At 45.8% G+C, this 16177-nt stretch overlaps 1 protein-coding gene across 19 annotated transcripts in view; it reads left to right on the top strand.

The window, feature by feature from the left end:
- Nucleotides 1-14871, top strand: part of CELF6 (CUGBP Elav-like family member 6) — a 189996-nt gene extending 175125 nt beyond the window's left edge. For 2 of the 19 annotated variants that reach the window (XM_066635184.1, XM_066635183.1), the window contains exons 7-13: nucleotides 642-786; nucleotides 2472-2621; nucleotides 4549-4611; nucleotides 6895-7016; nucleotides 9956-9971; nucleotides 10915-11058; nucleotides 14744-14871. In XM_066635184.1, coding sequence (XP_066491281.1) covers nucleotides 642-786; nucleotides 2472-2621; nucleotides 4549-4611; nucleotides 6895-7016; nucleotides 9956-9971; nucleotides 10915-11058; nucleotides 14744-14871 — 768 coding nt within the window. Of the gene's footprint in view, nucleotides 1-641; nucleotides 787-2471; nucleotides 2622-4548; nucleotides 4615-6889; nucleotides 7017-9955; nucleotides 9972-10914; nucleotides 11059-14743 lie in introns of all 19 variants that reach the window. The other 17 variants (XM_066635196.1, XM_066635193.1, XM_066635194.1 and 14 more) reach the window with 12 other exon arrangements.
- The last annotated feature ends 1306 nt before the right edge of the window (nucleotides 14872-16177 follow it).

The following is a 16177-nucleotide window of genomic DNA, read 5'->3' as shown; positions in this document are numbered from 1 at the left end:
CCTACCAAGAACAAAGTCTTGCAATCCTTGGGAAACTAGGCAAGAAACATGGTGGCAGATGAGGACATGGGTGACAACTTCCCCTCCCTTCTGATGTGTTGTAACCACTGCCAGGGAGGTCAGTGGCAGCAAAGTTTATTCCCATTTCCAGGCCATCGAGAGAGCCAGCCTAGAAGTTATGCCTACTGGATGGTTGGAGCTTTCGTGCCTGATTTTTCGAATATAAATGGCAGCTGCACAGCGACCTGATCCAACACCCCATTGCAGCTGTTATTTGTCCTGAGGAATTGGCCCCTATTGATACCATTGGGGATGTTTTGCATAGACCATTAGCAGTTTCTGAGTGAAGTAAGAATCCAGATCAGAATCATGGCAAAGGAGAAGGTGAAAGCCCTCCCTGCTATCCAGGCCACTGTCTAGATCAGGACCCTGTGGACTGCTGTTTACATTCTAGGAGACATTGTGCCCAGTGTTAACAGTGACTGAGAAGGGACCTGGCTAATGTGGGCAAAACTAACTCACGCCTTCCTTCCTTCTTCCTTCCGCGTCCTCTTCTCCCTTCTCTTTGCTGCCTCCTCTTTCCACCACCACCCCCTATTCTTTTCCTTCTCTCTCCCCACGCCTGTCTTTCTTTCCTTAAGATAATGCAGCAGCAGGCAGCGCTAATGGCTGCAGCACAAGGAACCTGCCTCAACCCCATGGCAGCCATCGCAGCCGCCCAGATGCAGCAGATGGCCGCCTTTAACGTGAGCGGGTTGGTCGCTGCTCCCATGACACCCTCATCAGGTATTTATCATGCAGCGATTGTGGTTTGCTCAAGGGCCTGAGATGGGAAGACCCAGGAGATTTGGACTTTGCAGTGGGGGCTTGTGCATTATGGTCATCAGGATGATGAATCCCTGTTTTCTTGATGGCTGCAGATCAGCCCAGCTATTAAGGGAATAATTCTTGACAAGCAGGCATGATCCATGCAGATCTACTAATTTGGACCAGTCTGTCTTTGAAAAAGAAAACCTGCCAGTATCAGAGATTCCTTCCATAGCATGGTAGCCACTTTATAACTGTGTCAGTTTCATTGGAAGTGGTTCTTTCTGCACCATAACTTTTCTTCATAAGAAAAGTTTTTGCAAGGGATGAGACGCCGGATCAGTCAGAAGCTCTTTGCAAGACCTCCTCTGCATTTTAATAAAGGTAGGGAAGAGGGTCTGTGTAGAAGTCTAATACCTACTTCAACTGTTGCAAAACATCTTGTTCATGCATGCACCAGTGGTGTAGCTAGAGGGGGTGCAAAGCACTAAGTTTTGCAGGGAGCCTCATCGCAGCATGCAAGGGGCCCCTCCCCTTCCCCTTCAGAGCCATTCCAGGCAGGGGGAGCAAAATAGAGGCAAACGTGGGCCGGCGCAGGCCTTTGTGCTCATGTGCTGGCTCATGAATAGCCTCAAACATTCCTTGCGGCACATTTGCGATACCCTGAGCCAGTGCAGTGCCGGATCAGGCAACCATTTGGATTGTGTTCATATATACCAGGGGTGTCCAAAGTTTTTGGCAGGAGGGCCACATCATCTCTCTGACACTGTGTTGGGGGCCGGGAGAAAAAAGAAGTAATTTACATTTAAAATTTGAATAAATTTACATAAATGAATATATTAAAGATGAACTTATATGAATGAATGAAGGACTTGCAACAGATCAAGGCCTATAAAAGGCCTTGTACAAAGCAAGTCTGGCCTTTCCTTCACTGCCACTGCTGCATCACAGATGTAAAACAGCAAGCAGTGGAGGGAGCCCTCATCCCACAGCTCATGCAAGACGTCAAACAGTTGCTCTCATGCTGAGAGCAGTTGCATCAGGCCATTGTGGGCTCCAACAAATCTCCAAAGGGCCAGAGGCTCATTGGAGACTGGGGGTTCCCTGAGGGCTGCATTAAGAGGCCTCGAGGGCCGCAAGTGGCCCCAGGGCCAGGGTTTGGGCACCCCTGATATATACACACCATGTCCCATTCCTAGAGCAGTCTCAGAACAGTTTTTGGTCTTGTCAATTTCACACCTCCTTTTAATTCTGTAGGACCGGAGGAAGGGTTGGTGCTAAGAAGACAGCATCATGTTCTTCCTTTCTCAGGCAAGCTTCCCCTCCACTGTCTTTCATTACATATCTGCAGTTCTCAAGCTACAAATACTGAATCAAGGCCAGTGCCATGGTAGCGCACCCATTGCTCCATAGGATTAATCATCTTGGCAACAGTTTCACAAACTCTGCAGTTGTTGTAATATTACAGACACCAGTAACAGGAGAACCTTTCAGGGCTTCCTGTGCTCTGGTTGCCATCAGTACAACATTCTGCTAAGCTGTTGGTTTGACTACAGATGTGCCTCTCTCTCACTGGGGCCCTGTTCCTATAGCTGCAATCTACTAGCATTGCAAAAGTTAACCTTTCTGATTCCTCTCTTTTCCTCCTCTGCCTTCCTGCTCAGGTACAAGCACACCTCCAGGGATCAGCACAGCCCCTGTCCCCAGCATAGCCACACCCATTGGGGTGAATGGATTCAGCCCTCTCCCACCACAGACCAATGGGCAGCCAGCATCAGAAACTATTTACACAAATGGAATCCATCCATACCCAGGTAGGTCTTTGACTGAGGAAAGGAGTGGAGGGGGGAATTACCTTGATTACAGGTGTGTCGTGTGAACCATCTGCTATTGACTATGAGAGAAGAATTGACCTTTCCAATTTGCATCTCCAATGAAAGAAAAATCAGGAAGCAGATCTTGGAAAGACCTCCCTCTGCCTGTGACTCTGGAGAACTGCTTCCTGTCAGAGCAGATGGTAATGCACTGGATGTACCAAGGCTTTGGCTCAGTATACAGCATCCTCGTAGGTCCTTATCAGCCAGTTTCATGCTCAGTTGCAGCCTTACTGCTCCATGAACCTGCACCAGTCCCAGTTTCTCCTGTCTTTTCCAAATGGTTTGTTGCTGCACAGAACAGCTATAGATATCTCTGACCTCATCTGGTTTCCATACATGTCTCACAGCTTCCCCTCCTCCACCAGTGTCTTTGCTCCAGGAGATGATGCCTCAAGAGTTGTGTGCATCTGCCTCCTGAAAGTTCCTTCCCTTGGCCACCCTAATCAGTGTGAGACCTTAGGGTGCCTTTGGCTTCTTCAGTGTGTTCACACAATCTCTTAAAAAGAAGGCCAGGTCTAGTGTCAGGGAGAATATTCCATGGCCTTTGGCTGGCTGTGACATGTCTCAGACATGTGGTGATTATGGTGGCAAGTGGGGCAAAACAAGGAGATAGCTAGAAGTACTTAATACAGTGATTTTCAACCTTTTTTATCTCATCGCACATTGAGAAGGTACTAAAATTCTCAAGGCACACCATTTATTTTGGACTGTTGACAAGGCGTACCACATTGCTGGCAGGGACTGGCATCTTCCAATATCTCTACTAATAAATGACCCTCCCTCCAACTCCCATGGCACACCTGTGAACCATTCATGGCACACCAATGTGCCGTGGCACACTGCTGAAAATAGCTGGCCTAACATTATAGAAAAACTAAGATCCAGGACTTGCACAGGGGTACCCGACAGCTAGCAATGGCCTTTTTCAAGCAAACTGGCTACACGTTACACTCATCATATGAGAGAAGTTTTGTCTGCTGAGAATTGTGACCAGCTTCCCCACCAACAGCACTGCAGAATTTGGAGAGGATAGAAAATACACACATAGAGTCGAGAAGAGATTGCTGGTCACTTTGCTCTCTTCACTGTTTATTACCCCTCATCTCTCCTCAAGCAGCTGATTAGTCACCTAAGAAGAGAAATAAGGTATGGGAGGGAAGGAAAGCCAGTGGGCACCTTAATGATTGATCGGTTTGTTTTCAATTTGCTACCTGCCTTCCAACCACAGGTATCAAAGCAGCTCACAAAAAAAGATAAAAGAAATATAAAATAATACAATAAAGCCATAACCAGAAATACTCAGGCAGTAAAATCAATCAGAGAGACTTTACACATGCAATTTCACTTTGCCCCTATCAAAAACCTCCTGGGAACAGGAATTTTCTTAGGACTTTCTTAAAAAATGGGAGAATAGGGGTACCACAAACCCCCTGCAGATGGGGCCACCCTATTCCATGTATTTGCCAGTCAGGCCTTAGCCAATGATGACATGCCGAACAGAACCACTGCTGAAGATCTTAGTGGATGGGTAGCTTAGCACAGTGTAGATGGGTAAGTTCACCATGGCTGTGTTTCTGACTCTTTCCATTTTGTCTGCCTGTTGGTAGGTGAGCCTTCACAGTTTCCAAGAGACAGAGCTCACACGTGGTGTGACTGCTCTCATGGTGGTGAGTGTAACATGTAGCCAGGCTGCCAGCAAAGGAACGTATTGCTCCCCAGCAGCAGAAGAGATGCGACAGAAGCAGAATGGAAAGTCCAGGAGACATCATGAGTGGTTCACCCCCAGCACCAACATTTGACTGTACTGCTCTGAAAGCCATTCTCCTCTGGTTGACTTACTTTTCCTTCTTTCTTCTTTTCCTAGCTCAAAGTCCCACTGTGGCAGATCCCCTCCAACAAGCCTACGCAGGCATGCAGCACTATGCAGGTCTCAAACTTTGCTTTGCCTGTCCTTTGCCACCTCATCCCTTGCCCCTTGTCTGTCTTTCCCTCTTTCCCCACATCTTTCCTTGTTTCCATCTGCTCATGGCATCTTTGTGATATGAATGTGGGCAAATCGCTAGCTGTGTAAAGGGTGCCATGGGGAATCTGACAAGATCTCACCTCTCCTTGCCCTCTGGAAATCCTGTTTTCTCTTTTGTGGTACATACAAAGTCAGAACAGACAAGGTGTTTGTGGGATATGTCTCTACCAGATTGAAGTGATGCTTTGCTTGAATGAAAATCCCAATGCAGTCCATGCGCATATCCAGTAAAAAAGCATGCATGTAGGGTCTTTTAGTTCAACATAGGATTTTGGAGACATTTCCAGGCTCTCTGTGTGTACACACATGTGTGTGTGTGTGTGTGTTATACCAGGGGTGGCCAAACTTGCTTAATATAAGAGCATACATACAATGAACTTCAGATGTTTGAGAGCCTCAAGAGAGATGTTTAAGAGCTGCAATACTTAGGAAGCATTTCCTAAGCATGCATATATATATATATGTTTGTTTTAATCCAGTGGACTCTGGATTAAGCTTGAAAATGTCTTTATTTTTCCTTTTTATATGAGTAGTGATGCCAAAAGAAGTTCAGCCAACATATTTCCAAGAGCCACACATTATATATCAAAGAGTCTCAAGTGTCTCATGAGTCGCAGTTTGACCACCCCTGGTTTATACACAGAGCCAGCAAATTTCTCCAAGCTTCACACACGCATGCACACACACAGAGAGACTATAATTAATTCCTGGTTGAGAAAGGGGCTAGGCAGCAAGCTTGCAAAGCTTTGCCTAGCAAGAACTGCTTTGAGGATCTCTGCTGAGGAAAAGGCATCAGCTGGAGACCCAACAAACATTGGGCTTCAGCAGCCACATGGACCTCGCTGGTGCTGACCTGCTGCCCTTTGGGTGTTATTTGGCAAAGTGACTGTGTGCCATGGTTAGGAGTATTAAGTGATTGATGTTTCAGGAAAGTGTTGAGGGATCACACTGACGCATTGGCAGGGCTTGTGGAAGGAGGCCATTGGGTGGGGGGCACTGCACATCTCTCGAGACTTTATGTAATGAGGTTCTCAGAAAGTGCCAGGAAAAATATATGTCTGAGATCTTGTACAGTTAAATGCTGGTCTGGCTTGGTATAAATCAGTTTCATATGTTCATATATTGAGCTCTTCCCATTCGACCTAATGCAACTGAAGAGGTTTTTTTTCTGAGTTACCAAGTATTCATGTCACAATTTTTAAACTTTTCGCATAATACAGGTCGACTGCCCATTGTCTAGAATTCTGAACTACAGAATATTCTGAACTACAGAACTTTTTGAATGCCAACATGACTTTTTAAAAAAACTTTTTTTGCCTAAAGCAGTGCTTCCCAAACTCCTACAAAGGAATTGGGAGCACTGTAAGTGTGTGCAGGGGAGGGGGGAAGGCAGCAATGCAGTCCCCAGGATTGCACTGCTGCTGGGGGGGAGCGGGGTTTTCTCTACAGGACTCCCCAAGCCATTGAAAGCCACTTCCTGTTCTCTATCAAAAACTGGAAGTGGCTTTCAGTTGAGTTTTTTTTACTATTATAGAGGCTTGGGGAGCCTGCAGGTGCATCTTCAGGGTTCCCCGCACCACCCTGGAAGCTAGCACCCCCTTAGGTAAGTTTAAAAAATACCGTCTCTCCAGCACAATCCTGAGGATTGTGGTTCTGCCTTCTCTCCTCCCTGCCCCTTAAGGGGCCGAAGCTACATGTTTCCCAGGCTGGTGGATCACAACCCACCAGTTTGGGAACCACTGGCCTAAAGAAATAAAATCGCAAACTGTGTTTCATGCACAAACCTTGTTTCATACACAAAATTATTAAAAAATATTGTATAAAATTACTTTCAGGCTATGTGTACTGTATATGAAACATAAAGTTTTTGTATTTAGACTGGCCCCACCTCCAAGATAGTGATACCTCATTAGGTATATGCAAATATTCAAAAATATGGAAAAATCCAAAACACTTCTGGTCCCAAGTATTTTGGATAAGGGATGCCCAACTTGTAATGTAGTATATGATCATTTGAGAGTGTCTGCTCCTGCTCCACCTATTTCTGTGTGATGCATTCATTTCCAGAGTTATATCGGCCTCAGGATTCATGGCTGGGCATCTCATGTTGTTACCAGGTGGTTTATGGTGCTCTCAGTGCAAACAGGATGCTACGTGTCCCCTGACCATTCTGTTTTTGTGTTCCAGCAGCATATCCAGCCGCCTATGCACCAATCAGCCAGGCCTTCCCCCAGCAAGCTCCTATCATTCCCCAGCAGCAGAGAGAAGGTGAGAAGGAACAGCATTTGGGAGAGGGCAAACTCCAAAGAGTGCTGAGTTGCATCCTGCCGGGATCAATAACGGATTGCTTTGCTCAGGACCTCCCAAACTATACATATATTTTGGGGGGAGAGCCTAAAATTTTCAAAGGGACTTCCTCATAGCACCTAGTGAAGATCCTTCAAAGAACATGGCAATAGTAGCTATGGTTGCCCAGTCTGGGGAAGACTGAACCCATGGGGAAGATCACAGGATGCAGGTCAGAGAGTGTTCTGACGTGGACAGCAACAAACGGAATGAGAGGTTAGAACTCTGAGTCTCTCTGCCAAGTTTTCAAGGCAGAATAGGAGTCGAGAGGCTTTAGATATAAGATCTTCAGAACCCTGGACAGGTTGCAGGGATTGGGCAACTTGGAGGGATACAGTGGGAAGGACATACAGGAATAGAATGGAAGCTGCAGGATGTTAGACTTTGTAGGATGTAAGACTTTGGGCACAATCCTAACCAGGTCTACTCCAAAGTAAGTCCTATTTTGTTCATTGCGGCTTACTCTCAGGAAAGTGTGGTTAGGACTGCAGCCTCAGTTAGACTTTACTTCTCTATGGCTTTGCAAAGAAACACTGTTTAAGCTAGAATTTCTGCTTCTTTGGAAAATGTTCATCTCCCGGCAGAAGAACAATAATAAGCTGTTAAGGGGATTCATTCAGATTTCAGATCAGGGAGACATGGGTTCAAATCTTTCCTTGGCCATGAAGCTTACTCAGTGACCAGCCATCATCTCTCAGCCTGATTATACCTCACAGTGATAACGGGTGAATAAATGCAAAAAATGATGTCCTCTGCGTTGAACTCTTTGAGAAAAAGCTGATTGAAAGACAACTAAGTGGATGGATAGATAGAGTGAGAAGGAGAAAGTAGATCACATCCACTGGCATGCACTCAATGTTTTCATGGGCTTTCAAAGGCCAATTCAGACATGAAATCGTCCACCACTGATTCCTTTGCCTACCTGTGACGCATCCGTATTTATCATGTAAATGCAACTGGCTTCCCAAGGCACTGGGGAACTATATGCCAGACAATACAGGATGGCAGCTTAGAGATTTGACAGCGGGTGTGTGGGGGGGGGGAATACATGCCTGACTAGTCTCTGCAATGTGTTTGCAGGTATATTCAGATGCAAAAAAAATCGTCTATTGAAGTCCCCTTGTTACTGTAGATGCGAATGTGCAAATTGGTGATGGGGGACATGATGATGATTAGAAGCCAAGATGCAAATATTGACAGGATGGCAAGTGGCTTAGAAGATACATAAATGTGGGTGGGCAGGAGGGTGGAAGAAGTCCTACCAAAGGAAGAATGGAAATAAAGCAACAAAAGCCTGATGCATGAGCTCGAAATAATGAAAAAGAAAGATAGAGAACTGGGTTGGAAGGCGAAGCCAGCGTTGTAGGTGAGAAGAAGGTCCTGAATGATTCAGAGCCATTGGGGATGTGTTAATAAGCGAAGGGGCATGGAGCACAATTAACTTGCCATTCATGTTCCCTGTGGTTCTCCATCACAGCAGAAGGGGAACTGTCACATCCTCGCCTGTGAAATTGACCTGAAATTGAGTGGCGCTTCCTCTATGCCCCTCACATATCAATACTTCTGAAATGTGACTTGGGACTTGGTGAGGAGGAGAGTGAGGATGGACCAGATCTTCTGAGAGACATAGCAGTGGATCCTCTCTCTCTCTCTCTCTCTCTCTCTCTCTCTCTGACACACACACACTCTTTCTTATGACATCTAGTTTAACCCAGTGTTTGCTGTGACGTTATCTCACTATGGATTGCTTCCCCTCACATCACTGAAATTGGGATGGGAGCAGTGCACACCACCTCATGACACCATGTCATGTGTTGTGTTTGCCTGGACGCTGCAAAGAAAATAGGAATATGGAGTTTACATTCATCGTAGTTCCACCCTGAAACTTTAGCTAGATCAAACAGGGTGGACATGGAATGTCTTGTTCCCTGGATTAGAAAAGGAAGAAGAGTACAGAGTAAAATCAGCTTGGAAAAGAGTTGGGCTACAGTGGTAGGTCAGTTTCATGTATTTGGAGAAGAGAAGGTTCCAAATTATGGAGCATTAATGTGCTGGGTTAAGTTTTGCTCTGGGCTGCCATTTGTTGTTGACTGAGCAGTTTGATTCTCTTCCCCTGTAATACTTGCAATCTTCATCGTTGACTGTACTCGTTCCAGCTGTTCGTCTGGCCTGTAAGCCAAGTCTCCTCTGCTTTGGCAGTAGGGCTGGGTAAAAGTCAGAAAAGAAAGGTTGCTGATCTTAGTTTCCTCCCACTGTGAGTAGAAGTTATTTAAAGCCTGGCCATTATGGTGGCAGTACCACCAGTGAGTTCCAAGGAGCTGCACTAAAGAGATTTGTGTGCATGGAACCGAGATGGCAATTGTACCAGGAGGGTAGACATTTTTATTTTGGTCAGAATTCTTTAACTCATGATGAAGCCATATTTTTACCTCCTGGGAAATAAGATACCCTGTATTATATCTGAGATTGCATTTCAATATCTTGATTCCATCAAATAAGAGATATCTGATTTTATTGTAATTCATATTGTTGAGCTAGTCAACTATGTATTCTTTTGGATTTATGTTCAGTTGGAGTGAACTCTTATATTTCATGGAATTAGCAGATGGGTTGAACATTGCTTTCCTCTTTACAAAGATTGCATTTATTTATTTAGCTGTGTAAACTACTTTTTATTAAAAAGCAGTATACAGTATGAGTTTCCTTAACAATGATGTCAAAATGATGGTTTTCTTTAAAAGGGAGAGGGTATTATTTAATTGGTTCTATAACACTATCTGCGCGCATGGTGCTTTTCAAAGAATGAGAGCCCAGTTGTCACTTTGCAACCCAATGGCAGCTAGGCTCCTGCAACAGTGGAAGCAAAGGCACTCTGACAGTGCGCAGACTAGCGCACTGCCAGGAGCACCAGCGGGAAGGCCTGAGCCTTCTCGCCATCGCCTATGTCCCCGCTTGCTGGAGTAAGTAAGACAACAGGAGAGGCAGAAGAGTGGACGGAGGTGGGGAGGGGGCGAAACCAGGCGGGGAGGGGAATAACAGGGGTGGAGAGGTCTCATGGTAGGGAGGATCCATCACAGACTTTTATCCTCTCCAGCAGCAGCCTCTCCAACCCCTTTTCTCTCCTTGGATTGGCGCTGGCAATCTTCTGGCACAGGTCCAAGGAGACCCATTGTGGGTCCAGGGGTTTATGCAGGGCATTTAAAATCCCCTTTCCCCACTGAAGCTTCTTGGCCTGCCCTCCCACCATGGAATACAGCATTTGCCAGTTTGGCATAGCTGTGATGGTGGGAGGGACAATAAGATTGGGCTGTGCAATAGTTTCCCAAAGTGGTTTGCAGTCTGAAAAAAAGAAATACAAAGAAAACAGCAGAGGAAGAGAAGTGGATATTTTATGTTTTTTACTTAGGGCTCAATCCTATCCAATGTTCCAGCACTGATGCAGCTGTACCAATGGGGTGTACACTGCATTCTACAGTGGAGGGACAGTCAAGGAGACCTCCTCAAGGTAAGGGAACATTTGTTCCTTTACTTCAGGGCTGCATTGTGGCTGCCTTGGTGCTGGAAAGTTGGTTAGGATTGGATGGTTGGTTATCTATAGTTGGTTATCTATATCCTGGTTTTACTCCCCCCCCCCAACCAATTAACAGAGCACTCAAAGTGGCATAAAACACAGAGAGAGAAAAAAATTGTGAAATGCCAAAATAGGAATGAAATATAAAGTGTAATAATCATAAAGAATAGGACAATTCAGATGCAGAATGCAATGAGAGTCCAGAATGCAGCATGTTGTGGAAAAGGTGCAGGAGGGGCCTCTTAACACATGTCCTTTTCTTTGTGTGTGCACTTCTGTTGTTGTCCCAGGTCCTGAAGGCTGTAACCTCTTCATTTATCACCTGCCCCAGGAGTTCGGGGATGCAGAGCTCATGCAGATGTTCTTGCCTTTTGGCAACGTCATCTCTGCCAAAGTCTTTGTTGATCGTGCCACCAACCAAAGTAAATGCTTTGGTGAGTACTCAGTGTGACAACTTCAGGAATCTCTTGACAGCATCTTTGACACTTGGAGCTGGGAAGTTTTTACGGGTGGCAAGTATAAGGAACTACATAAGGAGATCCAACCCTGCAGATGTGGTTTGAAAAATGGAGTGACGCAGGCTTAGAAGATGCAGAGGAGTAAGCCTCAGCCAGGGTAAGCCTCCCAGACATCAGGTCGAGGGACTCCAGGGAGCTGGCTGGCAGTCCAGGTGGACCAGAAGCAGGTGCATGGTCTACAAAAGTCAGGGATGAACAATGATGTAGTGCAGTGCTTCCCAAACATACCGCAATCACGGCACCCTATCTTGGCAGCGCCATCACCCAGCTCTCCCAGGCACCATGATCTTGAATTGCACAAGATCTTTTCGTGATTCTTGCAAGATCTTGTGCAATTCAAGATGGTGGCACCCAGGACAGCCAATATGAAGATGCTGTTGTGGACATCCCCTGCAACACCCCTGTGAGTTTACTGTGGCATCCACGGCGCACAACTTGGGAACCACTGATAGCGGAAAATTTTCACAGGAGTCTTCATGAAGCAGCCCCATAGCCACACCCCACAGTACACCCTGGGAGCTGAGTTCCGGAGCAACGAACAAGGAACCAATGAATCATAGGCAAAACTGGGCAGTGGTCAAGTTCCAAGACAGCAGGAAGTGAGATGGGTTAGTCTTCTGTCTTGGTATAAGGCTGCATCCTTTTCTATCTAGGCTCAAGGGACTTAAACTGGACACTGTGTGTTTCCTGTCTTTTTATGACTATGAAAATTTATTTTAAAAGTGAGAAGGGGGTCTGGAAACAACTGGAAAGTGAAGAAAACTGTTCAACAGGAAAGGTGTGCCATTCAACCACAGTAGAATGAAAGCTCAGTTGTTCAGTGCCTGCTTGCTTCTGTTTTTCACTAGCAAGATAAATTGTGACCAGATGATTAGTAGAATCGATACAAACAATGAGAGAGGGGCAAAGGTTAAGGTAGGAAAAGATCTGTTCAAAGACTATTTGCCTACCTTGAATGATTGGAAGTCAGCAGGTCATGATGAATTACACCTTGGGATGCCAGAGGGATCTCAGAGCCACGAAGCAATCATTTTTGAAAAATCATGCATGACAGGTGAGGTTCCAGTGGACTGGACAAAGGCAAACATAACGTCCAACTTTAAAAGTGGGAATTTATAGGTCCATTAAATGAACTTCTATCCCTGGGAAGTTACTAGACCAAAGCATTAAACAATTCATTTGTAAGCATATCTAAAGAATAATGCAGGGTCAGATTTATCAACAGCCAGACTAGGCACTTGCCTAGGACCTCACATTTTGTGGGTCAGCAAAGGAAAAACAAGCCCTGGGCAAAAATGCCACAGACGTATTCCAGAATAAATACATTCTAGGAAGACGTCTGCCATGATGATAGGCATCTGTTTGAACTGTGGCCGTGAAGATGGGATGTGCATGAATGGATGAATGAACAACATCCCCAATGTCTGGATACAACTCATCTTTCTTTGCCTTGGCCCCTTCTTTTTCCCTCTTTCCATCCTTTAGAGTCCTTGCCTCTCTGCAGTAATTTAATGTGCATCTCTCCCTTGGGCTCGACCTCCTTCCCGTCAATTCTCTTTAGCAGTAGCCCAGTCTTTTTGATGTCTTAGTGGGATGTCCACCAAATGGTGATAATTCATTTGGAGACATAGCCTAGAGGTGAAAGAATCCATAAGAGCATTAGAAGATCCCTGATGAATTAGACCAAAGGTCCGTTGTCCACTATCCTATATTCTACAGTGGCCAGCCAGGTATCTCTAGAAAGCCCAGTAGAGGGACATAAAGGCCAACGTGTCCTTCTCTTGTTGTTGCTTTCCTGCAGATAGGAATGGATGAACACCCACCATGCCCAATCGAGCTTGGGTCAAAGATTGTGCACGTTCCATTAAAACACTTATGAACCCCAAGCCTTTGCAAGTGATCATACTGACACCCAACGTATCGACACTCAGCAGTAACAGAGGGAAGGCAGCAGTGATGGTGGAGGTAGCAGTGACAAATGCTCTACCTTACCTTCTGCAAACTTACCTTGGCAGCAGCAACCAAGAAGATGTCCATAGTGGCATAATGGCCCTTCACTTCATGGGGCATGCCAGGCCCCTGGCAGAGTGTCTTTTTGCTGCTGGGTACTGACTGGGTTTACAAGTCCCAGGGACCCTCCTCTTGCTCTGAGAGGTATGCAGAGCAAAGATGTCCAGGCTGGAACCTGGAGTCCCAGCCCAGTGGGGAAAAGATGTTCTGTCAGGGTCTGGAACGGCCAGCACTACTGCTGCCATTGGGTGCCCTCCTGCTGGCCCAAGGTAAATTTTGGAGTAGCTTGGGGCAGGGGGAAAGGGGATTTGAAGGTGGCAGTGGTGTGGCTCACAGGATCAGGGCAAACAAGCCCTGATAGCTGGTGCTTGCTTGTCCATGGTGAGAGCTGTGTTCACCCTGATCCAGCCCATGAGGCATCAGAGAAACCGGTATTCAGGTATACACTGAAAGTCATATGTAGACATCATGGCCAGTGGTAGCTCCTTCGCTTAATCCCCTTTTAAGATATCAGATTCAGAGCCCATCCCCACATTTTTGTGGTGTCAAATTCCATAAATTAAATTATGCGCTAGTAGAAAAGAACTTCTTCACACATCTCTCCCGAATCTCCTGAAAATCAGGTTCACTGGATGACTCAACCTTTCTAGTGTTTTGGGACAGGTAAAACAAAACTTCTGTCCACTTTCTCCATGCCAAGCATCCTTTTATGAACCTCATATTAGGTTTATAAGGAGCAACCACTTAGATGCTCCTCTCTGGACATAACTAACAATAGAATGGAACATGGAACTGACTTAAAACATAGGGCTGGTGCCAGACCTCCAAAGTGCTGTGCCTGCCCCATACCCAGTGGCGTACTGTCTTACCCAGTGGCGTACTTTCTACCCACAGCAACTGTTACCCTGCGCATGCCAGATCTCACCTGATCTCGGAAGCTAAGCAAGGTCAGGCCTGATTAGTACTTGGATGGGAGACCGCCTGGGAATCCTGGGTGCTGTAGGCTTATACCATAGTCTTTCGAGACTGAAGGTTGCCAACCACTGTCTACCCACACTGCTTCTCTCTCTGCTTTCTGTACTCAAAAGGAGAATGAATGGAGTAAAGACTGGAGTAAAGACGTAGGGTGGTGGAGAGAAGAGTGGTGGTCTAGATCCTCTTCTGCTCCGTTTTCCTTTTTGAATCCAGAGAGTGGGAGGTGGGATAGTGGGATGCCCCTAGCATGGATTGCCACTGTCTGAGACTACCACCCTGGCCTCATGGATGGGCCAGCCCTGTTACTACACCTGCTCTTCCCTAAAGGGCCATAATAATACACAATACAGCTAGGGAACACCCTCACACTCACAACTTCCCACAACAGAACCTCTTGAAATATAATTCCTACAGCTCAAGAATAATCACCTGAAATGAGGAAGCCTATTGTGTCCTTAAAAAATGAGCTGACTTGAGAAAACACAATTATGCAGCTCTCAAAAACAACTTTCTCTGGTTGCTGGTGCTCTTGGTGCTGAACTGTCCTTCCCTCCTCCCTCCTTCCTTCTCCATTCCCACCCCTGTCATTCAATCTCCCTTCACTCCCCCATCCCAGGTTTCGTCAGTTTTGACAATCCAACTAGTGCTCAGGCAGCCATTCAGGCTATGAACGGCTTCCAGATCGGCATGAAGAGGCTAAAGGTCCAACTAAAGCGGCCAAAAGATGCCAACAGACCCTACTGACCCCTGCTCACCCTGGCCCTGAAAACAGGTAAGACGTTGGTGGACCATATTACCGCAGTTACACGGCAGGCAGGAAACAATGCGGGTATAGTTTTCACCAAACCATCTGAGCTTGCTACTGGTTAGCAAGGGAGCAATATGGGCATCTCGTTCCTCATCAGAGAGGCACAGGCCTTCCTAGAGGCCGTGCCACTTGGCTGGCTTTAGACCTGGAAAAACTGGAGTGGAAAATGAAAACCATTAAAAATTACATGTGTACTTGCACATGTGTCCAGTTCAATGGTATACAGTCCCAATGTGCTTGGAACCGAACCCTCTCCTCCCTCAAGTGATAAGCCAAAAAGAAACAAGCAATGAAATGAATCATCCTGTTTATTAGGGGCTTTTCCCAAGTCAGTATTAATTGCTTGTTGTTCTAATAAACATCACCGGTCCCTTAAAGGGGTGTGTTTGAGCATATTTATGTATACCGAATGGCCCTGATCTACAAAAGGTATATGGTGCTTGTGTGATTGTTATCGATTGAATGTAGCTGAGTTGCACCTAATTTGACTCATTGACTTTAAACAGGATTTAAGCACATCTGCCTTTCTCTGTCATTCTCTTCATTGGGAGTTGTAGGCAGAGATGCATCACTTTTTTGGAACAGAGACTCGGTGTGTCTATACACATGAGTTTAGTACTAATAGTTGTATTCTGAGATGAAACCGATTGGCAGGATTTTGAGAACGGACAAAAGGATCTAATTCTTCACACAGTGAAGATAATTGGTTAAAGATAATATTCAGTTTGTATAGGCAGGGTGGCCAACCTGTAGCATGCATGCCGCTGGTGACACATGGACACTTTCTAAGTGTCACACAAAAAGTCACCATATATTTTTTAAAAACATTTAAATAAGAACAAAGAAAGCACTGCAGCAGTTTACAGTTTGCTTGATTTCTTTGCTACTCCTTACACAACATGCCCCCAAGTTTCTAATGTCACAATAGGCGCACTCAGGGCAGCCACTGCTTGATTTGCTCTGGTTGGAGAATGGGGAGAAAGGCAGTAAAAGAATGATGGAAAATAGAGAAAGCCAGTAGGGCAGAAGCTAGTGAGCACCATTCCACTAAGGCTGCAATCCTATCCACGCTTACCTGGGAGTAAGCCCCAATGGGACTTACTTTAGATTAGACATGCACAGGTTTGTGCCCTAACTCGCTTACCCATGAAGGCCAGTATTGGTGAACTGCTGAAGAGGCATGGTGCAGGCTGTAGAAGACAGTGGGGGCCAAGTGGGGTAGCACAGAGATGGCCAATGAGA

Source organism: Tiliqua scincoides, chromosome 8 (assembly GCF_035046505.1).
Source record: "Tiliqua scincoides isolate rTilSci1 chromosome 8, rTilSci1.hap2, whole genome shotgun sequence".
NCBI classification, from domain to species: Eukaryota; Metazoa; Chordata; class Lepidosauria; order Squamata; family Scincidae; genus Tiliqua; species Tiliqua scincoides.
Note: the sequence above shows the minus strand (reverse complement) of the source record. Positions and strands in the feature narration are given on the sequence as shown.